The sequence below is a fragment of the Rhamphochromis longiceps genome, linkage group LG19 (genome assembly GCF_057381845.1).
Source record: "Rhamphochromis longiceps isolate RC_006_pf linkage group LG19, R_longiceps_female_GT1.1, whole genome shotgun sequence".
Lineage (NCBI taxonomy): Eukaryota > Metazoa > Chordata > Actinopteri > Cichliformes > Cichlidae > Rhamphochromis > Rhamphochromis longiceps.
Window position 1 is genome coordinate 8,076,094 of NC_140575.1, and position 23,489 is coordinate 8,099,582.

Below are 23,489 nucleotides of genomic sequence, written 5' to 3' on the forward strand. Positions count from 1 at the left end.
AAGAGACCATGACATAACAATCCATACTTTAAACTATTAAAACATGATGAAAACTATTAATTAAAAAGAAATACCTCACATGTTTTGCTTTGCTTTATTTTTTCCAGAATAATTTACAGTCATTTGCAGAGTCTGAATAAACATGAAGCAGTAACAGAAGTGACAAAAATATAGCCAAGGCATTTGATATTTTGACAGGAGGGTGGGGGTGTGTGTATTTTCTTTGCTATCAGCTGGTAGGAGTGCCGTTTTTCTTGCTGCTCTGTCTTTCCGTAACTGTCCTCCACATACTGTTTAGGGTGACTCGAGCCAAGAGCAAGGTGATGGTAAAGTTACGTCTGTACCATTCCCTGGATACACAAAAAACAGAATGTTTCACTTTGCACAGTGTAATAAATATGCTGATATAAAGATTCAAACGGGCAAATGCACAATAACACCCGAAGGAAGAAAAGGGGAACATTTGTGCTTTGATGGAGTTTAAATTGAAACGACAATAAATATAACAATCAAAAGTCAGAGATTAAATCCCACACATGCTGCTGAGGTGATGTGTGTGGGCGGAAAGCTTTGCCAACATGAAGACAAGTCAGCCACTTTGCATTGCTAATTCACACAAAACTTCTTCATAGCCTGTGAGGTTTGTTGTTCTTTGCCGATCAGTTAATGCAGTGCAGTTAAAGCTCACAGCTGCTGCAGAGGGACATTGAACAACCCAACCACCCACCCACCCACTCACTTACTCACCCACCCAGTAGCATCATGGGAGACAAAACAACTCACTTGTTGTAATTTGCATGTCGTACTCTGTTTTTGTCCAGGAAGCTTTTGTAAAACGTGGCCATCTCTTCGCTGTTCAGGGACCGCCGTCGTCCTGAGGGAAGACACAGCAGACTGCGTTATATTCTCATTAGGATACATCTCCCCTGCAATTCACCAGCTGTTAGAAAAACAAACTGCTGTTTACTGTGCCTCCTGAGGGGTAGGTTACGAAGCAAGTTCGACAAAGCCAGGGTTTCTTTGTGTTGGCTGACTTGACCAAAAAAACCTCAGTCAGCGATAGTAGGCATCACACCAGTGGTTATTAACTCTCTCTGGTAACCCCGGTTTTCTGTGCTCACATAAAAAGGGCTGTCTGATGTGTTTTTTGACACTTCAGACGGCACCGGATGGGTCAACTGAGCACCACTTACTCCAATCAGAGACATTATCACATGAATGGGGGATAGAGGTCTATTAACAATGTTAAATAAATGCAGTAAAATGCAACCCTGGTGCTGCAAGTATGAGTAATGCTGCAGAAAATTGTTAATTTAGTGTTTTGATCATCACAAGAGCTGAAAGCTTAGCTTCAATGTTTATCTCTGATGTCACAGCCACACATCGGTGCTCTCGCTGTGTTCAGCTCTGACAATTCACCCACAGCCTAACGAAGGAGACGTGGGATTACTTTAGTTTACTAATGATAAACTGCAACTCTAGCATTGATTTTTTTTAAGGCTTGGTAGCCAATGAAAAAAAAAAAAAAAAAAACCAACAAAAAACTAAACATTTTCTGCATCGTCATCCAAATATGAATATTTGGAAAGTCCAGTGATAATATGATGTAGTTTGAATTATCTGTAACCTCACAGCTGAGCTTCATTCTGCAGTCTTAAGCTCTACAGACTGCAAATATTTGTATTCATTTAGCAGAGACTCAATATTGTGTTTGTAAGACACTGTAACTAAAAGAATTTGTGAAAACTTTAAATCGAAACTCTAAAAATAAACTGGTACAAACCAGGGATGTGGTCAGCATAAGTTACCATGGTGATGTAGCCAGGTATAAAGGCGGCCCCTTCACTTACATCAAGGTCGACTTACATCACTCACCCAGTAATCTTGTTTCATAGTACACCCATCTGAGCTGGTTAAATACTGTCTAAGTGCAAACCCAACCAACAATGTGAAATATTCAGAAAAGGCTGCATGTCCTCACCGTCCTGATCACGCAGAGTCAAGCCTTTTGCCTTCAGCTGTGAAATGATAAAAGCTTCTTTTTCCTGCAGACAGTGTAAAACAAACAAACAACAAACAAACCTTTTAAGATTTAACTGTAACTTTAAATTAGGTCAGTCTTAAAGTTAATTAAAAGGTCGTTAAATCAGATTTGGACTGGGGTCCACATAAAACCTACAGTCAATTATTCCTCACTGTAACCTCTTACATAGCTGGGCCCTAACAGAACACATTTGTTATGCAATGCTGCCCTCTACTGGTGAAATGATTTTACACACATACGAGCTCAGCACACAGAGATTAATTACATCCACTGCTATTACAGTCTCCATTAATAATGATGGAAATTACAGCATGATTCTAATACAAGTAGGAAGTTGGCAGGGAAGATAATGCGGTTAGTGGACTTCATCGTGTTTAATTTAATTTCCATTTTATTTTTAAGAAAAGTGAACTAACAAGCCGACAGGGATCGCTCACCTGGTTTGGTTTTGTAACAGCTACAGATGAATTTTCTTCTAATATCAATTTGATTCATTGGATTTAAGCGGCAGTACGGCATGGCTGCATATGAAATAAATAGCAGCAGTAGCAGGACAATATGAATCATCATGGGGCGATCGTGGCTCAAGAGTTGGCAGTTCGTCTTGTAATCGGAAGGTTGCCGGTTCGAGCAGTCCGACAGTCTCGGCCGTTGTGTCCTTGGGCAAGACACTTGACCCGTTGCCTACTGGTGATGGTCAGAGGGCCTGCCAGCGCCAGTGTTCGGCAGCCTCGCCTCTGTCAGTGCGCCCTAGGGCAGCTGTGGCAACAATGTAGCTTGCCATCACCAGTGTGTGAATGTGTGTGTGAATGGGTGAATGACTGAATGTAGTGTAAAGCGCTTTGGGGTCCTTAGGAACTAAGTAAAGTGCTATACAAATACAGGCCAACAATTACCATCATAAATATATATTAACTGTAATAAATTGGAAGACATCATCTTTATGCTCTCAGGACAATATCACAAACAATTTAGGAATTTAATTTAGGAGTAACTTTCAGTTTCTCTGCAAAGACTAAAGACTCCACTTCCTCTGTGATTAAAGGTTTTCTTGGAGCACATCAACTTCCCACTCTTATTCATACTCTGAAATCACCTGCCCCACAATGAACCAACAACCGCTTCTATGCCTGCTTTACACCACCCACCACCTTTCAGCTTATTTTCAGAAGGGCAGAACAGCCAGCACAGTCTTAACTGATGATCTAACTAGCCTTAAATGAATTTTATTCTCTTCCAAACTACATGTCATGTGCTCAGATGACTTAAAAGAACCAATTTTATCACAACTTTCTAGTTTTCTATGAAAATATTGACATCTCAGGAGGGATGTCGACTCACTTGAGTGTTTTGTTTTTGGGATTTGGGAATATTCTGTCTCCCTTCATTAAAATGAAGCTACCATAAAACGCGAGAAAACGTATAAATAAAGCAGGGGATCGAACAATTAATTCCCCCATGGTATCTTTGTTAGTTTCCATCTCAACAGTTAAAAGCAGCACTATGCGTGCTTCTCTCTCTACACTGTGCTCCCTATTTTTAGACAATACCCCCCTTACCCTCCATAGGGACTGGCTTTTCACCCCACCTACAAATGAGACTTCCAAAAACTAGACAAACTAGTTTTCAGAGGCCAGTCCCTGACCCCAGAGAAACACTTTTTAAAAAGTATTTCAGTAACCTTGCTGAAGGTGATGTTCTGCTTGGCCCAGAAATTGTGGTTCCAGTCCTCTGTGTCCTGCCTCAGGTTTCTCAGCCGTTTCTCCAGCTCTGTTTCATTCTCCGGGATGTGGTAAATAATTGGCCGTATGTTGGAGAGCGAGTTTGGTGGACCGACCCAGTCATGTGTGGAGCTGGGTTCTGGTCTATATGTAGATCTCTATGTAAAAAAAGAAGACACTACAGTAACGATGGGTTCAGACAACACAGTATCAGCACAAAAATAACTTAACGGGAAAGATACAGGGTGCTAACACAAAAGTTGAGCGTAGAATTGCAGGTGACAACAGTCAGAAGGCTGAAGATGTCCCAAATTTCACCTATGCAAACCCCATATGACAACGATGAGCTCATCAGACACAAATACCATGTAGTTTGAACTCCACATGCAAAGTTAGCATCACCAACACAGCCACATCTGTACTAATGAAAAATGCAGATATCATCTGGAACTCAGGTTTAAAGACAGTCTGCTAAAGACTGACACTCCACACAGCAGATGCACATCACGTGGCTTTAAATGGGCAGTGACCTCCACCAGACAGCTTATCATTACCGAGCAGACTTCAAGATGGAAAGAGCAGCGAGGAATAAAAAACGCTCCAGGGCCAAGAGACGAAAAGAGAGGTAAAACAATCCAGATGCAAAACACTGGGTCAGCAAATTCAGTCTGATTACTGACAGGCATATCAATGCACGCTTATATGTAAAGTAGATGTATTTACATTTTTAAAGAAATACTGTATTATTAAACAGTCATTAAACATCTGCAGTTACAAACTCCAACAAATGCATGTGATTTTGAAAGGGTAAAAAAAAGTGAAATCTAAGAAGATGTATTGCTGGACACTTTAGGTCTTAAAATATAACTTTAAACCATAATATTTTAAATTGTTCTCAATTATTTTCCTACAAATACTTATACTACAACTGTATCATTAAAACAGACGTTGTAACACCGATTTAACCCTAATAAAGTCTAAAGCACTGCAATATATTTTTGTCAATAACACTTTATTTCCTGCAACGTTTAAAATTTATTTTTAAAAAACAGCTTATTTCGTACACACGTCTTTAATGTGGGCATAAAAAAATGGCGCCACACGTGATCGTCAACAACAACAACCCAGCCGTCTATAGCTAACAAATGGCAGCCCTTTAAACGGTGTATAAATGTAATAAATTGTCATTATACAAACATTTACTGGCTTGTCCTTCTGGGTTGCCTGTTTGGAGCTGCAGAGCCGACTGCTACCTGCAGATAAGCGGAGACTGGAAGGACAGAAGCTCCTCCATGTCGACCGTCTCGCAGCTGCAGCTGTCCTGGCGGCCATTTTTGCAAGCCGACTCTAAAAAAGCGACTTAAATAAAACAAATCACGCCAAAAACCACTAAACAGCACAAGACTGAGCTCGAGGACACAACCAAACTTTCACTGAGCTCGTGCCCTTCTCTGTACAACTGCCTGCCATTTGGTCACGTGAGCCCAACAAGGAGCATGGATGCGCTCGGCAATCTCACCGGTAAATCCCGGATTCACTTAAAAAACGACAACAGAAAAAAGGTTTCTTGTCAGTTTAGGATATTCTTTAAATGTAAGACTACAGAAAGAGCCAAAACAGAAAGTAATGTGGGGAATAAATATATGTCTATGTTATCTATTTGTTTATTTATTTAAGCTTAAGTCACATTTTTTCCTTATTAAAAAATAAACGAATTGAAAAAAACGGCTGTAGGGGTAAAAGAAAAAAAAAAGAGGTCAACCAGATTAGATGTTAGGAATATACATATGTAGTCACTATGAAGCAAAAATCCCCACTATATTTATTTTTCCTTTGCTGCAGCCCTTCCTATGTATTGTATTATTATCATCATCATCATTATTATTATTATTATTATTATTATTATTATTATTATTATTATTATTATTTTGTATACTACTTCTAATACTATATTTCTAATACTATATTTATATACTATATTTCTTCTAATAACTATATTTCAGTGGTAAATGTTGCATTTTGTACAGCAGAGTCAGGTTGAGAGGGGAGCTGAGCTAAGGATAACAGGCTGAGGAGGAGGAGGAGGTTTGTCTGGATCCTGCTTGGAGCAGACGAAGTTGAGCAGGGCTCAACGTAGCTTGATAAATATCATTATTGTCGAATTAAACTTGAAAACCACATGGATTATCTGTGTAGGTTTCGCTATTAGTACTTTTACTCTCACAAAGTATCTAAATGCCTATTTCGTTCTGTTATTGAATTGTTGGAGATGCTAGATTGTTAGTTAGTTTTTTGTTTTTTTTTACTACACAATAAATAATGCTCGTCAAACTTTTTTGTTAACTAAGTTAAATAGACTAAAGTAAAAGTTAAACAGTAGCAAAGTCAGGGTTTATCTTAGCACCGTTAAACGACGCGGAGTCATGACCAAATGAAGCGCGCCTATTGTTGGTCGACCAAAATTTGCACAAGGTTAAAAATAGTAAAGCTGTTTATCCGAATATTAACAGGATTATGCGATTTATTTTACATCCGCATATACGTGTCGTGCGGTAACTAAACATCGACTTGTATTTCTTATTTGTTAACATCAATAAAACAGTGATGTAATGGCGTCTCTTCAATATTAGCGAGGAAACACAAACTCCGTGTTAGTTCATATCCTCACGAACTGTAAAGTAAGTACTCGAAGGTAGCTAGGTAGGCTAATGTTTAGCTTTAGTCACAGGAGGTGCGCACTTTTCCGCAACAGTTCCGATGGCTGTACGCTGGCTATGCAGGTAAGAGCGAAACTGTTAAAGAGAGGTGGCGGTGTTGATGTATTTACGCTGAAAAGCCAGAGTTATTTGGCTGAGGTGGGGCTGTGTCAGGTGATCATCAGTAGCTAGCTTAACACACTAACAATGGCATTCACAGGGGAGTGTCTGCTGTAAACCGGTTTTTGTAATGGCTGTTTCCATTTAAGCGTTTCATGAGTCCTTGGTAGCATATTTATTTTTAAATTAAGTTGTTTTAAAGGGCAGCGGAGGAAGGAATCTGGTGGTAGAGGCTGTGGGAGGGGCGACAGCAGCCCGACCGCAGTCAGTCAGTCACAGTCAGTCGCTGGATACTGAAGCTGACCGCAGGAGCATCGAGATCTCCCGGATTTCGGCTTTATCCCTTTGGATGCATCTTTCCTGCACGAGCCGCCCAGCATTTGGCTGATGGAAACAGACATCCGTGAAAATGTGCGCGAATGTGTTCGGGGTTTTGAAAAGGTGAGAGGAATGCTGCTCTGTGTGTGTGTGTGTGTGTGTGTGTGTGTGTGTGTGTGTGTGTGTATATATCTATCTGTCTGTGTATGTGTGCGTGTGTGCACGAGAGAGAAAGGATGCAGCTGACAGCATCTGGAGATGCTTTGAGCCGTTTTGTCGAGATCTGGAGGTGTGGTATCTGTGCTTCTTGTAGCGCAGCTCCGGCAACATACATGGGCTCTCAGAGGTAGATGCGTTCGCACGCAGGCGGCAGGACGGGATTTTCTGCGGTGACATAATGCGCAAAGCCGTGCAGAAGGACCGGCAAGCATGCAGGCAGCCGGGGATGGAGCTCGAAGCCTTTATCTGGGAGATAAGCAGGAGGTGTTGCATGCGTGTCACCTGCAGCTCGGTCACCCTTCATGCAGCGAGACTCATGGGAATGGAGGACTGATTCCCTCCCACGAGGGAGGCAAACCTGCCCTTAGCTTTGAAACCACCACATCAGCCTTGTCTGTCTTGGCTCAGACAAGGCAGGCTGTGGATTTTGCTGAGATTATCCTAATAAATACTCAGATTTGTAAGCTCTGGCCCGACATGTGCTCATCCACTCTTGTGGAAATGCCCATCCCCTCGCCCTGTTATGTAAAAGTACTTTAGGCAACATTGATACATAATCCTATCTATTGCTAATAAGCCTAATTGATGCTTTGGATAACAAAACATCATACTGGCGGCTACTGTATTTACATGTAATAATCATGCTGGCAGAGCTTTCCTTTCATGTCTGTGTGCTCTGGTGTTTAGCATAACACCGAGACCTGGCTTGGACAGTCTCGGTTGTTGTGTCATTGGGCAAGACACTTGACCCATTGCCTACTGGTGGTGGTCAGAGGGCCCGGTGGCGCCAGTGTCCGGCAGCTTCGCCTCTGTCAGTGCGCCCCAGGTGAATGGGTGGATGACTGGATGTGTAAAGCGCTTTGGGGTCCTTAGGGACTAGTAAATACAAATACAGGCCATTTACCATAACATCATAGCAGGGGGGTTAAATGGGGGATCGTCTATAGCAGAAAGCAATTTTTGAACAGTTCAGTTTGTCCTTAAAAAAAAGAAAAAAAACCCCAAAGAAAACTGAGAGACACAAATGCCTATAAGGTGAAACAAAACTGCTACAAAGAGATGACATTTGGTACAGAGTGGCTAGAAAGACTCCAAGATTTCACAAATAAATGCAAAACATCTGCAGAGATATGAAGATGCTATAAAGAGACACAGATCCAAAATCCTGAACAGGGCTGAAATCAAACAGTTCATGCCTGTGATGGATTTGTACATAGCCGCTGTCAAGGCTTTGCTTTTGTGTACTCCATTACTTGCAGGACCCCCGGGAACTGATCGATGACGTGCAGATGATCTGAAATGACGACAACTACTGAGATGCACAGAATGACTTTTAAGGGCCACAAAATGACAGTAGAGCAACTCAAAATTATTGCAAGAGAAAGCAAGAGTATAAAAATACACAACTACCAGAAAAAGAAAGGAAAAGGAACCACAGAACACGCTAAATGAGCAAAAGAACAAGCAAAACTGTGTGGATGTGCACACAGGTGTTGCAGATTGACTCAGAAGGTCTAAAATATACACATTCATGGGATAAAAAGTACAAAATGACCTTAAAGACGTGCACACGTGCACAACTGCAACAAGACAGTAAAATGATTACAGAAAGAAGAGGCAGCAAAGAGGGCTGAAACACGTCATCATCTGTTGCTCTTTCTGTCTTTAATGTGGCTGCTTTTTTCACGTAATTTCACCTTTTCAATTTTGTGTTGTCATCAGATACGCAACCAAACCACAAATGATCTATTTAGAGGGACGAAAAGCCGCAGATCTTCACATTGGAGTTTGGCAAAGCTTCTTTTTTTTTTTAAACGCAAAAGATGATTTAATCTTTTCAGCCCTCACGAGAGCCGTGTTATTAATCCTAAACTAAAAGGCAGATGCTTCTATCTTAATGGCATTTTTCTAAATGTCTAACTGGGAATATATTCCAGAGCTCAAGGCACCTGTGACACATTTAATGAGGCCGTCTGACCGAATCTTCCTGTGTGGAGATTCATTCTGGAGGCGCTATGAACCGTTTCAAATTTTTTGGGTGTTGGTCAGCTGCGTTTATTTTCTGCTCGGTATTAAAAAGCTCGATGGGCAGTCGCACTGCAAAGGAATCTGGATCCCGTCTTTTAACGCGGATTAGAGCTTTATCACGATCACGTCAGGCAATATATCTCATAGAAACGCGCTGCAGTGCTCCCAGTGGTTGTCATGTGGGTGTTTGTCTTGTCGAGACTAAATGTAGGTTAACCTCATTTGTTTTCTTGCAGTTGTAAGGGCAGAATTTTGTGTGAGTATATTATGTGGGAAGTTGTTCTTGTCTATAGCTGCGCTGTCATTGGCCTGAACAGGGATTGTGCTTCTTAACATAAAGAAGTCTTTGATTAAATATAGGGGATTTTGGATGATGTCATCAGTTTGGGGTTTTTTTTATTGTCATGTCCTGGCAAAATAAGGTTACTACTGAACGTTAAAGATGTATAGACACAGTCTTTGAGCTCTTTAACACGATGTCTTTGCTCGTTCAGGAGAGCAACCTTGATGTTCATTTGATTTATATTTGGCCAGCCTCCCTTTCTGGATCATCCTCTCAGGCCCTTCTGGTCTGTTTATGTTGGCTGATGTTTTTAGATTGCTCTCTCGTTCTGACCGCTTGTGTTGTTTGCTCTGAGTTTTCCTCCAGTGAGGAAACAGGAACTTCTAAAATGACCTGACTTTCATGTGAAGGATCATTGCTGGTGCTGAGAGCTGGGGCTCTGGTTACAGTAGAAGAGGCCATATTCTCCAATCCTGAGGGGTCTGAGGGATGAAATGACCAACACTGTGGTCAGGCCCTCGTGCAGTCGTCTGCAGGTTTAGAGCAGAGTTTCTTGGACAAACCGAAACTCGTCACTTCGCTCATCACTTGCCATACTTCGACGCCTCTGTCCACTTTTTAAAAAAAATGAAAGTGGAGTTGAAGCATTGCTGTTTAGAGAAACTGTAGGAACTCCAGCGTGCATCGTAGAGGCACAAATGCAAGGGGACATGATAAAATTTCCACAGAGCAGTGTAAAAATGGCCAGTGGTCTGAACATGTGGATGAATATGATCAGAAAAATGTAAATTGTAAGCTTTATTCATTTGTTTTCTATTTTTATGGGCCTATTTCTGGAACCTTTTGGTTATAAGTTGCCTTCTACTGAGACCCTTTCTGTTGAGGCTTCAGTGGATGACTCAGTTGAATGGCCAGATGTCAGGTCCTGTTTCAGGTCTTTGCTTGATTTTTTTTTTTCCTGTTTCTTGAGGATTTGAGTTTCAGATGCTGCTGATAATTTTTTAGGCCTGCGACTTCATCGTTGTCCTCCAGTTGTCTCCATTTTGGCTTATAGCCCTTTAAAAATCACCATGTCAGTGCAAAAATACTATTTTATGTTTGTCAAACTGTGTTGTCTGTAACATTTTTATAGACTCAAGAAAAAAACAGGACCGATGTGTTTTTGTGACAGGCTGCTAAAAACAAAGTGTTTAAAGATACTATTTAAAATGGGCTCTTTGCCACGATTTCTATTATGTGTAGGCACATCACTGGTTCATTCTTTGGGTTAGATGCCTTTTGTATGCTTGAGTGATTCATAGATCAGTATTAAGGAGCTTAAACATTCCTCTGAAAATGGTCAGGTACAAGTACTCCACTGAAAATGAGTAAACAAAAAGCCAATTTCCAAAGAAAAACTTTGAAAGACCATCAGAAAGCCTGAAGAACTGTTACTCAAGAACGCTTTTTTAAAATGACAAGAAAGTCTGGCACCTTGGAAGCAAAATATAAAAAAATGAGGGGTGTGCAAAGACGTTTGCACAGTAATGTATCTAAAAAACCAATCGCCACACAGTACTATTTTTTTTTAAAACTCATTTAGTTTAATGAATCCTTTCAAATGTGTTTTTATGGCATCGTGTCAGACGACATCGGCTGTGAAAAATCTTCAGAGAGTTACAGTTTGACTGAAACGCTGCAAGAAATTAGGAACAAATGGAGTGTTTTTTGCAAACTGGTCCTGCAGGCTCAGTTTTCACAGTGAAGTTTTACAAAAATGAGGCAGCACATTGTCAGGATTGCTGATGCTAAACATAGTGTCATCCCGTTTAATGACTTTTGCCACCAGGCGGAATTTTCTGACATATAAACAGAAATGTGTCTGCAAATTTGCCAAGCAACAATAAATCCTTTTTTGTTTTTGTGAGCCAGTGGGAGTTAGTCTCCAGTGATTCATAACAGCCTTCCTGGCTGTGTCAGAAGGTCAATCCTACTGCAGGCGTGTGCTTGTTTCCATAGAGCAAAACTCAAATGCTACATTATTTACATGCTAATTAGTGTGACAACAGGACCAGTGGCATTTATGCTACGTTGTTCTAAATTCTTCTTGATTTCTTCAAGATTTCAGCCTCTGGATGTGGTTACAGAGTTTGTGTTGGCTTGTTGATACGGTCTGCTGAGGCTCTGTTTGTTCCAGTTGCTCATTGTTCTGACTTCCCTTTCCTGCTTCATTTTTTTCAGCCTGTTTGGGAAGCCCTTTGATGGCGGGAAGAGGATGGACCATGGTGGTCCACAGCAGCAGCAACAACATCCAATGGAGCAGCAGCAGCCGGCATATCATCCGCAGCACCCTGCCATGATGCGGCTGTACGAGATACAGAAGGAGGTGGCGTCTCTGGGGCCGCAGGTGTGCACCTTCAGCGGCCTTCAGAACGATCGGGACTACAAGCGTCTGGAGCGAGAGCTGACCCGCCTGCTGCTGGATGTGGACCAGGTGGACACAGAGGGCAAGCCGGAGCTGCAGGGAGCGCGAAAAAGAGCGGCTCAGGAGGTGGAGGGACTCCTGCGTTATCTAGAAGAGAACGCCACCCATCCTTCCCGGCTGGCCATCGAACAGCTAAGCTATGAGGCGCGGCAGCTGGTGGACGAGCGCGTCGTGGCTCCGCAGCGAGCAGGCGGGGTGACAGAGATCAACGACGAGTTGGTGGACGCTCTGCAGCAGCTCGTGCTGAGGCTCACTCAGGTCAAGACCGAAGGGAGGGTGCCGCTCCGCAAAGCACGCTACCGGGCGCTAACGCGCCTCTGCGCTGTACAGGATGTGATCGAAGGGCGCACGCAGCAGCAGACCCTCTCCCTGCCGCTGTCGGGAGACACCCACGAGGCCGTGAACTGCATCAACCAGGTGATGGTAAAGGTGAGCGTGGCCCGCAGCCAGCTGGTGGCGCTGCTGATGGGTCTGAGCGGGAGGGACAGCTGTGCCCACCTGTCACGCATCCTGACAGAGATGCAGGTGGAGCTGGACGCTCTGGATGTTTCGGGGAACGCGGTGATCAGAAATTACAGGAAACAGGTGGTGGAGGAGATAAACGGGCTGCTGAAACATCTGGACCTGGAGGGGGAAGGAGACGACACACGCAGGTAGGCGTCACTCATAAAGGATGAAGCTGCAGATGAGTGCTGCACCGAATTGATTATTTTTAATTGATCGTTCATTGATGAATTGATGACAAACTGAACAAATATTGCTCCAATAAAGTCACATTTTACCCATCCAAGATCCATGGGTGGGTACGTGTTCAGGAAATTATATGTAAAAGACTTTTGAACATGAGCTACATGGTTTTCATTCAGTTAGTTTTTTTGTTTTCATAAATACAGTGGGGCAAAAAAGTATTTAGTCAGCCACCGATTGTGCAAGTTCCCCCACCTAAAATGATGACAGAGGTCAGTAATTTGCACCAGAGGTACACTTCAACTGTGAGAGACAGAATGTGGAAAAAAAATCCATGAATCCACATGGTAGGATTTGTAAAGAATTTATTCGTAAATCAGGGTGGAAAATAAGTATTTGGTCAATAACAAAAATACAACTCAATACTTTGTAACATAACCTTTGTTGGCAATAACAGAGGTCAAACGTTTACTATAGGTCTTTACCAGGTTTGCACACACAGTAGCTGGTATTTTGGCCCATTCCTCCATGCAGATCTTCTCGAGAGCAGTGATGTTTTGGGGCTGTCGCCGAGCAACACGGACTTTCAACTCCCGCCACAGATTTTCTATGGGGTTGAGGTCTGGAGACTGGCTAGGCCACTCCAGGACTTTCAAATGCTTCTTACGGAGCCACTCCTTTGTTGCCCGGGCGGTGTGTTTTGGATCATTGTCATGTTGGAAGACCCAGCCTCGTTTCATCTTCAAAGTTCTCACTGATGGAAGGAGGTTTTGGCTCAAAATCTCACGATACATGGCCCCATTCATTCTGTCCTTAACACGGATCAGTCGTCCTGTCCCCTTGGCAGAAAAACAGCCCCATAGCATGATGTTTCCACCCCCATGCTTCACAGTAGGTATGGTGTTCTTGGGATGCAACTCAGTATTCTTCTTCCTCCAAACACGACGAGTTGAGTTTATACCAAAAAGTTCTACTTTGGTTTCATCTGACCACATGACATTCTCCCAATCCTCTGCTGTATCATCCATGTGCTCTCTGGCAAACTTCAGACGGGCCTGGACATGCACTGGCTTCAGCAGCGGAACACGTCTGGCACTGCGGGATTTGATTCCCTGCCGTTGTAGTGTGTTACTGATGGTGACCTTTGTTACTTTGGTCCCAGCTCTCTGCAGGTCATTCACCAGGTCCCCCCGTGTGGTTCTGGGATCTTTGCTCACCGTTCTCATGATCATTTTGACCCCACGGGATGAGATCTTGCGTGGAGCCCCAGATCGAGGGAGATTATCAGTGGTCTTGTATGTCTTCCATTTTCTGATGATTGCTCCCACAGTTGATTTTTTTCACACCAAGCTGCTTGCCTATTGTAGATTCACTCTTCCCAGTCTGGTGCAGGTCTACAATACTTTTCCTGGTGTCCTTCGAAAGCTCTTTGGTCTTGGCCATGGCAGAGTTTGGAGTCTGACTGTTTGAGGCTGTGGACAGGTGTCTTTTATACAGATGATGAGTTCAAACAGGTGCCATTCATACAGGTAACGAGTGGGGGACAGAAAAGCTTCTTACAGAAGACGTTACAGGTCTGTGAGAGCCAGAGATTTTCCTTGTTTGAGGTGACCAAATACTTATTTTTCCACCCTGATTTACGAATAAATTCTTTACAAATCCTACCATGTGGATTCATGGATTTTTTTTTTCACATTCTGTCTCTCACAGTTGAAGTGTACCTCTGGTGCAAATTACTGACCTCTGTCATCATTTTAAGTGGGGGAACTTGCACAATCGGTGGCTGACTAAATACTTTTTTTGCCCCACTGTAGATCTTGTACTTTAACACTGGTTTTCAGTGTTTGTTTACCAAAGAAGAAGCTAATTTTGTGGTTGTAGCTTCTAAAACGATGCCTACTCACAGTTACAATATCAAGATTGATTGACTATCCGGCAAGTCATTCATTCTGCAGATTTGATCATGAGAAGCACTGACTCTGCCCCCACCCTCACAGGTATGACTTGGCGCAGAACAACTCCATCCGAGAGATCGAGGACGTGCGAGCTCACATCTCGCACCTGCGAGAGGGTGTCCTACGACACTGTGTGATGGGTGACCTCAGCTTCAGACCCAAAGCTGAGCTGCAGGGTCTTCTCACCCAACTGGACCAGGTGGACACGGCGAAGAACCCGTGCATAAGAGAAGCCCGTCGCCGTGCTGTGGTGGAAGTCCAGGCGGTCATCACGTTCCTGGACCTACGCGAGGCTCTAGCACGCCGCCAGCCAGGCCCCAATGAGCACCCATCACATCGAGCTGTGTGGCAAGTCCTGGGGAGCCTGTCAGAGCTCCAGGCTCAGGTCCTGGGCTTCGACGGCAAGCGGGTCGACAAGAGCTACATGATCTTGGAGGAGCTGCTTACCAAACAGCTGCTGGCGCTGGACGCCGTTGACCCGCAAGGCGACGAGACAACCAAGGTGGCACGCAAGCAGGCGGTGAAGTTTGCCCAGAACATTCTCAACTACCTGGACATGAAGACAGATGAGTGGGAGTATTAATTAATTCCAAAACACGATGGGATGCTGCAGGAACAAAAGGAGCTGATAATGTGTGTAAAATAAAAAAAATAAGGAAATAAACTGGTACATTATCATTCCACGGGCTGTAAATATGAATTCAGATCCCTAGAATGCACTGCAGCAGCGCTTTTTCTTTCATCACTTCGTGGTTGTCATGGCCGACCCTGCAGATAAACACAGAACTACTTTTGTCAAACACTTTGAAAATTCTCTTTGTGCTATTTGGAGATATCTTTTAAAATCTCCCATGTATGTGTGTACCTGTGTGTGCGTGTGAGTGTATGCGCGCAAATTGTTATTTGTTGTCTTTGCATTTGGCGTGTGGCTGTCGAAGCCAAAGCACTAAATAATGCCTGTAAAAGTGGTCACATCCTCTAGACTGCACTTGATGTTGATAAATTATCCCAGTGTGATGGATTGCTTAGCAGTGGTTTCCCTGATTAATCAGAGTGTCAGTTGCTAATGGAGACAGCCGATGCACGTGTTGAATACCGTGACCTAATTAGGAAAAGTTGTCTATGGCTACCCTAAGAGCTGGGCTTGGTCCAGAGAGTGATACCTGCTGATATAGGGTGAGAAAAGACACCCCACCCCCCCTTCCTTTTAAAAAAAAAAAAAAAAAAAAATTAAGGTAGTTGAATTTGGTCGATTCCTTTTTTTTTTGTTTGTTTGTTTCACTCAGAAATTGTAATCACGAAAAGTGAACAGCAGTGTCTATTTAATCTGAGGTGATGTGCTTTTGAAGGTGAAACGTGACAAATGTTCACAAGCCAGAGAGTGTGCGTTTAAACAGATGTAATTAGAGAGGGAACGGTGAGAGTTTACACCGTCCATGTTAAGTGACTCTCCACCCCTGTGTGACCTCGTTGATCCCTCAGCATGTGTTTCAAGTCTCTGGCAGCTCCCCGAAAACACAAAATCGGACAGCAAACAAAACGTCAGTGTTGATGCGGTATCCCCTCGGCTGTGAATGAAGAGATGAAAGTTACTCCTCCACCTCCTCGCCGCTTGCGTAGCTGTTCATCTGTAACGGGTTTCGCGTTTGCTCTGATTCCTGTATGATCGTTTCAGGCTATTAATGAATCAGGGCTAAATCCAGAGATAGAGGGGCAGAGGAGAAATTTTGTCACCGCTGCTGCTGTTTGAGTTGTTTTCTGTTTGTTTGTTTCTACCTACTGCTCTCTCCGGATGGAGGAGAGACTGTGAGAGGTCCCTGGGGAGAGGAGGAAGAAAGGGAGGAGGGCGAGCAAAGATATCCACTGGATTAACACATCAAGGCTGAAGCGCACAGGGCCGACAGTCGGGTACTGTTAGGTAGAGGATTGACGGTGATGGCAGTCGACAGAGCCTTCTAGAAACTTCTCTAAGCTGCTTCTGCTGCAGACAGCAGGAGGGAGGGAAAGGACTAGTAGAGAAGTCTGTGTGCCTTGATTTTGACCCTTCCTTATGACCCGGTTTATGTAAAAGCAGCCTTGTAGTGCAGCAGCTGATTAAAGAGCTAAAGAGCAAGCTCTTTTTATTTTCTTTCTTTTTTTAAATATAAAAGTGCACAATGAGGAAACTAAAGCGCCGAATGTGTTTATGGAGAACACCTTGGTCATTATAACCATCAGAAATATGCACTAGTTGTCAGAAACGCTTTTTAAGCATTCAGCATGTATTCCTGAAAATGCTCCGGCCAGTCATTTGTAGTAACACAGCGATGACGCTCCTTTTTTACCAGGCAAAGCGACATGAGTCATGGTTTCACGCTGCAAAACAGCCACGCTTCTGGAGCAGCTCTCGTGCTCTGACAGCACGTAGGCGACATTAGCAGGAAAATCAACAGAGAAAAACCGAACGACCGGTCTCACCTTCCTGCTTAACCCCCTTCATCAGCTGACGAGGAGACGATGGTGGAGGTGTTCCTGAGCGGGAGGAAAAGGCAGCTAATGAAAGAATCGCTCCTCAGCTCGTAGCAAGCGTTTTTAGGCATACGTCGTGATCTTTGACAGCAGAAATCCACAACTTGCTTGCTGCTACTTCGCTATTTCTCTTCACAGTGTGTGCGTGTGTGTGCGCATCAGTCAGTGTAAAATTCTGATCATTTAGGTGGTCCTCTGCCTTACGGTGACACCTGAGGTGGAAGACGCATCTGCCAGCTCATTAAAAATACCTCAGCAGAGAGCAGAGAAAGAGGAAGTCTTTTTGAAGTTTATCCGATTGGTGGTTGAATAAGACTAAAGCAGTCTCCAGAATTTCTTGGCTCACAAGACTTCTCGTCAACTGAGAGTCTCTGATCTCTGTGTGATTGTGTTTGAACACACACACACTAAGAGGTCAGATGTTTCCCCTGCAACAAGTTGCTCACAGTGATTAAAGTCTTTAGGGCGTTGTTGTTCATCCCAGCTGCAGGAAATGTGGTCCAGCATGTTTCGGGGAAGCTTCACCAGCCCTTCTAACTCTTTGAAGCTACTACTGGAAGCAGTTTTCTGGCACAAAGCCTGCAGCTCGGCCTCCTGGGTAGTGAGCTGACTCATGCGGGGGGAAATTAGCTTAAACAGTGTTCATTAAACGTAGCCAGTCTGCCTGGCTGTTGTTGCAACAGATGCTTTCTCACGGCGAACCTTATGCTCTCTCAGACCAAACCGACCCAGACACACCTTATGCTCACGTTTTTTTTTTTGTACGCAGTAACACACAGATGTATGTCTGTTCCTCGCAGGACACTGCATCAGTGTATTATACACGTTTCTTTGAATAGTTTATCCAAAGTTTTACGCTGTTAACAGAAGTATTTAAATCATTCCTGTCTCATTGTCTCAGAGTGTTTGGAAGCCATACACGTTTATATAGTGGTCCTGAAGTCCAGGATTTTGTTGCGATGGATGTTGTTCCCCGGCTCCAAATATCGCTCTCACACTTCTAAAACTGCTTTTTTTTTGTATATGTACAATGGCTCTACTAGATTTAGGTATTACAAATTGATCATTGTGAAATTAGTTGTCGCATTAAAGTCGAGGTGCCTGCGCCTCAGCGTTTTTGTTTACACGAACAAAAGGAGAAAATCCATTTTATAGGTTTAAAAGATTGATGAGGAACCAAATATGTACAAGGGTTCACGTGTTTTAGGCTATCGTGATGTTGCATGAGTGTGAATGTTTTGTTGAGGTTACATGGCAGGGCTTTGAAGGATAAAGCTGGAGAGATTTTTATTTACATTTTTTCTTGATTGTCAACAAAACCAATAATGTTGTGCATCTTGGTGGCCCTCAGCTCCGCTTTAGTTGGTTCATAATCTGATACATTTAACGAGGCTCATTAAATGTATCTAATTTCCTCAAAAACACATGGGCATTGTAGTTTTTTACCAAACAATTAGAAGGTTCATGTGTGGGGACTAGTTTATGCAGTGGATGTTGTGGCTGTTTGTATGTTTTTTTTTCCATCTAAGAGTGCATGTGGGAAAATACAAAATACACAGTGTCTTTGTCTGAGATCATAAAAATTACACATTTACTGGGATAGTTTATATTTTTTTTTTCATATGATTTGTTGACAAAAACACAGAATATGAAGGAATTCTTACTTTAAAACAGAGACATATTCTTGCTAATATCAAAACCAGCACCATAAAGCCTGTTTTGCTTTTGTGCAAATACATTGCTACGTTTCATGAATTGCTTGTTGGATTGTTAAAAAGTGAAATGGGTCATGCTTTAGTTATAATTAGAATGTATTTACAAGCAGAGGCAGAGTGTAGTTTGCTATTAACATGGTATTTATATGCAAAAGCATTTAAATATACATAGAAGTTGTTGACCAATGCTTAAAAATACATTACATGCTGCTGCTAAAAGCTAAATAGTGCTACGCCGATTATTTGTGCGTCATTCCTTTTGTCATGTTTAACTGGGAATCTTTCACATTTCAGTAGTATATGTTCCGACACGCTACTCGGCTTGTAGGATGTCACTTCCTGAGAGCCATGTTGCCATGGTAACCCAACCTCATCTGAGTTAAGCCGAGCACAAATAAATTTATCCTTGGCAAACTGAAAACTTTTTAAATTTAAACACTTAAATTGAAGCATTTTTGATATCAGATCTCAGTGCGTTGCATAATAGGACATTTATGCCCGGTGTGGAGTCCTGCGACACATCCTCTAATGTTCCCTCAGAAACATGCAACTAGTGTATTTCAGTACATTCGTTGGTTTCGGCACGCTAAAAAACGACTTCAGTATGTAAATTTGGATGCGATTCTAATCGTGCTTTTTGTAAGTTGTTTTTCGTTCCCAAGTTCAAAACAGAAAGTGACTTTTGACTTGTAATTTGGATGACCAGCTAGCTACAGACTTTTCTGTGTAAACCTTTACAAGAAGTTAAAGGTATAATGTCGAACGTCACTATGAGCTCATTTTATATTTTGAAAATTGAAGTTTTGTACTGGATCACTGCAATGATGCTACAGAAATAATGAAATGTTACAAATTCCACATCACGTCTGTTGCACATGTAATTCTAAGAAAAATACCGGATCAAAATCAGGGAGGGAAGTGTGTATTAAGATATTTTAATTAAAACTAGTTCCTTTTTCCATTACATAAATGTGGCTTAAAAGCAAAGCCTAATTTCAACATGTAAACTGTGAATGCAAAAGGTGAACTTTTGCATTAAAGCTTCCTGGTCAGACAGATCATATGTCAAAATCTTGTTTCCAGTCTTTTCTTTTTTACGTGACTTGTAAAATCTAAATTACAAAGTATTATTTTTTGCAATTAATATATAAACAGCACTTTTTTTAATGTTATTATTTGGGATCTTTAGTTGAATATAGAAAATATGAATGAGACATGGACTGCTTGAATTAAATGAATTTGAACCAGGGCTCTGTTATGTTTCACCCCAACACACTGCTGGACTGCTAAAAGCAGCTCAGGGTCATCCAGAGCATCTGAACTTGGAGTCCATTAGACAGGAGTTTAAAAGATTCAGCTCCAGTGGGTATTCAGAGGCAGTCCCTTTACAGGACAGTGCATTTACACCAAACAGCAAACGGGCTGACTTACTCGCAGATGCAAGTTTGCAAGGTTTGAATTTCCTAAGGTGAATGTAGTCATGTTCTGTATTTCATAGTACTAAAGTTTGTTTTACTAAGGACATATCAAGTGGAAATGGGTAATGTTTAATAAGATGGGATCGGAAACATAAAAAAGCATCAGCCAAAAATGTTTTCATTATGTTACAGCTTTTAAGGTCAGCAGAAATTTACACCAGCAAGTTTGAGACTTAAGGCAACTACATTTCACTGAAACCTGTAACCAAACATACTGATTTATTTATTTTTTGATCAATACAAGTCAGCTACAAGTCAATAATCGATCATTTTAACTTGATGCCACAAAAGGACACCAGCTAAAATCAGCATTTACACTTTCAGATTAAAGAAACGAGAAGGGATGGGTAACCTTTAATCCACTAATGTGATGGTGTTCTGTCATTCTGACGTTATATTAATGTGCTCCCAGTGGCAGAGACACCTTCCTCCCCAGTGTGTAGAGATACTGCTGCGGTGGTGGGAGTGCATCTCCTTCTGCAGGGCCGTTTGAGTGGCCCATTCCTGCCATCCTCCTTTGCCTCTTTAAACCTTGTGCTTGCATTCCTCCCGGTCCTGCCTGTGCTTTTTCATGTTGACCAAAAGCCTGTGCAAGTCATCAGTGTGCTGATGCCTCTGTTTTGTTTAGTTTCCCCCCTAATTTCAGTGGTTGTAATCATGTGAGTGCCCATCTGTAGATTACACTGAGATTAAAGGGGAGGATGTGCTTGTCTGAAATGGGCTTTCGTGACTTTTAAAGGTGCTGATGGAGGTTATACCTTTGGACTGAACCTGTAAATTATTAGGCTCTAATTTAAAATACTTACAGAGCCCACTCTTCAGATAAAAGTCAGGTAAATGTGTATTAAATAACCAAAAAAAGTAGTCCTCCATCAAGGCTCATGTCCCATCCACATCAAAATTTAATAGGTTCTTCCTTTACACATTCCTCTCCATCTCCTGACCTTCGCCTTCTACTCTACTAAAAGCATCACTGAAAAAAAACAGAAACAATTTTAGCTGTTGAGCAGATTGACATTTTGATGGTAAACATGAAGCTTCACAAGCAGCAGTACATAGCAGGCTGATGAATCTTCGGCTGATCGTTTAAGTGAAATGTGAAAACGACAGAATCCCACCGAAAGTAAAAACAAGGTTCCTTCCTGAGCTTTTGCAAAACTTATATTTAAGGACAGTTATTATTAAAAGTTCATCAGTCATGTGTGTTCATTACTGCTTTGCCTTTCTTATGACAGGAATGTGTTTAAGTGGTGAAAATGGGACTGCGTTTTGTTCATTTTTTCCAAATGTGTGTCTCATGAAGTCGCCTTTAACTGCATTGATTGTGACAGGCTTCTGATGTCTCTCCTCCAAAATGCGCTTGTACAAAAAGCACACTGACTGGAAAAAAACAACAAAAACCCCATTGTGTGAATGCTCCATGGATGGTTGTGTTCCAAGTTTGTATTCCCACTGCAAAAATAAAGACAGTGTGTCTTGTTTAGTGTTCTGTTCGTGTTTTTTCCCCCCTCCTAGCATCTGGCAGCTTCCTTTAAAGCGATTGCAAACTTTTAAAATGCTTACTCAGGGTTATTTTAAGAATACATACAGTATTGCCAAGGGAGACTGGATAAAAAGACACCTCACGCAATGAAAACTCACTCCCTGCTGTCAATGTGCATTAAATTTTTAGCTTCCGTACAGAGCCGGTTGTTAGATTCGGTGCCTTCTCATGAGGGAACAGGACAGGACACGTGGCAGATGCAGGGATGTTATTGCAGTGTGTGCAAAAATGAACTCTGATTCTCAAAGTTTACAGTTTAAACTTCATTATCCTTCTATAGTTTAAAAAAGCGAGAAAATACACAGTGAGCAAGTGATGTGCTTGTTGGATAGCCAGACTGCTTGTAGCTGATAGGAATGCACCAGCGACTCAAATGACCACTTGTTACAAACTGGGTATGAAGAAGAGCATCAAAAAACACAAAAAAAACTGGAAGCAGATGGGCTACAGCAGCAGAAGACCACACCGGGTGTCACTCCTGTCAGCTAAGCACAAAAGAGGCTCCAGTCCAATGTTATAATAATCTAGTGGCTGGTGAGTCTTATAGTAATGCTGCAGGGATTTAAAAAATAAGCTTCAAATTCTCTGCTTGTAAATTGCATTGCACTTTTAAGTAGATATTACCCCAAAGAACAAATATGGAAATTTGCAGCTGAAAATGCACATACCAGTCTAGTTATACATATTAGGTTCTCAACTGATCCTTCAATTCAAACTATCATTAAATCAGTCTTTCAGAGAAAGACTGGAGCCACATTAGTCACATGTTTTTGGTCACCAGGTAAGATAAATTATAAGAGTTAGTTATTTACTGTTGCTCTCTTTTTGGTCTCCATCAGCTCCTGGAGAAATATCTATCCTTTTAGCAGCTACGTTCTCCACTATCATTAGCAGATTTCTAGCTTTTTGCTCTTGGGTGTTTTTAAATTTTTGCGAGTTAGCCAAAAGATGTTTAACAATTAGCTGGTTACACATTATAAAGCTCTGTAACACTGCAAGGTTAACATAATACTTATCACCATGAGTGACACCTTATGCAGGTCACAGGGCGGCCCTTAGCAGCTGGAATCACAGTGAGATGGACCAAGGCAACAAAAAGTATTTATTTAGTATACAGCTTCTTACAAACAATCCACTTCCCAGCTAATGACAACTGGCAGCCTTAAATACCTTCAGCTGTCACAGACTAAACCATTATTCCATTCACAGGTAAGTTCTTAAATCCATACCTTCCGCCATAGTATACAACACATCAACTTGAATAAATAAATATATAAATATATTTCACATTAATAAATATTTTACACTTTAATCTTACACCAAACCCATTATTATAAAAACCCCAAAACCCAAGCACAAAATATTCCCCACACTCCCTTAAACCATGGTCTCTCCCGGAAGCTTTAAATGGTGTCTGGACCGCTGGGGAAGCATTTGCCCAAACACCTTGAAGAGGACACAGGAAAGAAAGGTGAATGCTCACATCTTACAATCCCTTCTTTGCACCCCTTTAATTCTAGACCTGCACACACACATTTGCATTAGTTGTCCTTACTGGTAAACCTTATAAATATTCCCCAATAAATATTCAATAAATAATTAAACTTCTGTGCAAATCCATGCTTAAAGTGCAATGCTAAATAAAGTGCTTGATAAGGTGCTTTTAATAAAGTGGAAAGGTGCTCTTAAAGTGCTATACAGATTATAATA

The 23,489-nt window shown here is 42.0% G+C and overlaps 3 protein-coding genes across 5 annotated transcripts in view; 1 reads left to right on the forward strand and 2 right to left on the reverse strand.

Moving 5' to 3' along the window:
• klc1a (kinesin light chain 1a) overlaps nt 1-13,153 on the reverse strand; it is a 56,187-nt gene extending 43,034 nt beyond the window's left edge. Inside the window, exon 1 of the mRNA XM_085392266.1 lies at nt 13,066-13,153. The gene's annotated coding sequence lies outside the window, so the exon portion shown is untranslated. The remainder of the gene's footprint in view (nt 1-13,065) is intronic.
• Nucleotides 79-5,268, reverse strand: coa8 (cytochrome c oxidase assembly factor 8). Its single transcript, XM_085392279.1, has 5 exons — nt 4,963-5,268; nt 3,726-3,923; nt 1,982-2,045; nt 784-874; nt 79-350 (listed from the first exon to the last, which is right to left on the reverse strand). Exons 1-5 carry the CDS (start codon nt 5,095-5,097, stop codon nt 230-232), a joined length of 609 nt encoding a protein of 202 aa, XP_085248405.1. The 5' UTR covers nt 5,098-5,268; the 3' UTR covers nt 79-229.
• On the forward strand, nt 3,932-17,807 carry bag5 (BCL2 associated athanogene 5). Of its 3 annotated transcripts, XM_085392272.1 has the most exons (4): nt 6,419-6,545; nt 6,784-7,022; nt 11,650-12,546; nt 14,578-17,807. In XM_085392272.1, the coding sequence occupies exons 2-4, from the start codon at nt 6,991-6,993 to the stop codon at nt 15,116-15,118; spliced, it is 1,470 nt and encodes a 489-aa protein (XP_085248398.1). In that variant the 5' UTR covers nt 6,419-6,545; nt 6,784-6,990; the 3' UTR covers nt 15,119-17,807. The 3 variants fall into 3 exon arrangements, with proteins under 3 accessions (XP_085248397.1, XP_085248399.1, XP_085248398.1); XM_085392271.1 differs by lacking the exons at nt 6,419-6,545; nt 6,784-7,022 and adding an exon at nt 3,932-4,390; XM_085392273.1 differs by lacking the exon at nt 6,784-7,022 and having other exon boundaries at nt 6,379-6,545.
• The last annotated feature ends 5,682 nt before the right edge of the window (nt 17,808-23,489 follow it).

Excerpts from the sequence above, each read along its gene's own strand:
- bag5 (XM_085392271.1), top strand. The coding sequence starts at position 4,284 with ATGGGCAGTGACCTCCACCAGACAGCTTATCATTACCGAGCAGACTTC. Across the intron at positions 4,391-11,649 it reads GCCAAGAGACGAAAAGAGAG|CCTGTTTGGGAAGCCCTTTG; the intron begins GTAAAACAATCC and ends CATTTTTTTCAG. Across the intron at positions 12,547-14,577 it reads GAAGGAGACGACACACGCAG|GTATGACTTGGCGCAGAACA; the intron begins GTAGGCGTCACT and ends CCACCCTCACAG.
- coa8 (XM_085392279.1), bottom strand. The coding sequence starts at position 5,097 with ATGGCCGCCAGGACAGCTGCAGCTGCGAGACGGTCGACATGGAGGAGC. Across the intron at positions 3,924-4,962 it reads AGAAGGACAAGCCAGTAAAT|AGATCTACATATAGACCAGA; the intron begins GTTTGTATAATG and ends TTTTTTACATAG. Across the intron at positions 2,046-3,725 it reads AGAACATCACCTTCAGCAAG|GAAAAAGAAGCTTTTATCAT; the intron begins GTTACTGAAATA and ends CACTGTCTGCAG.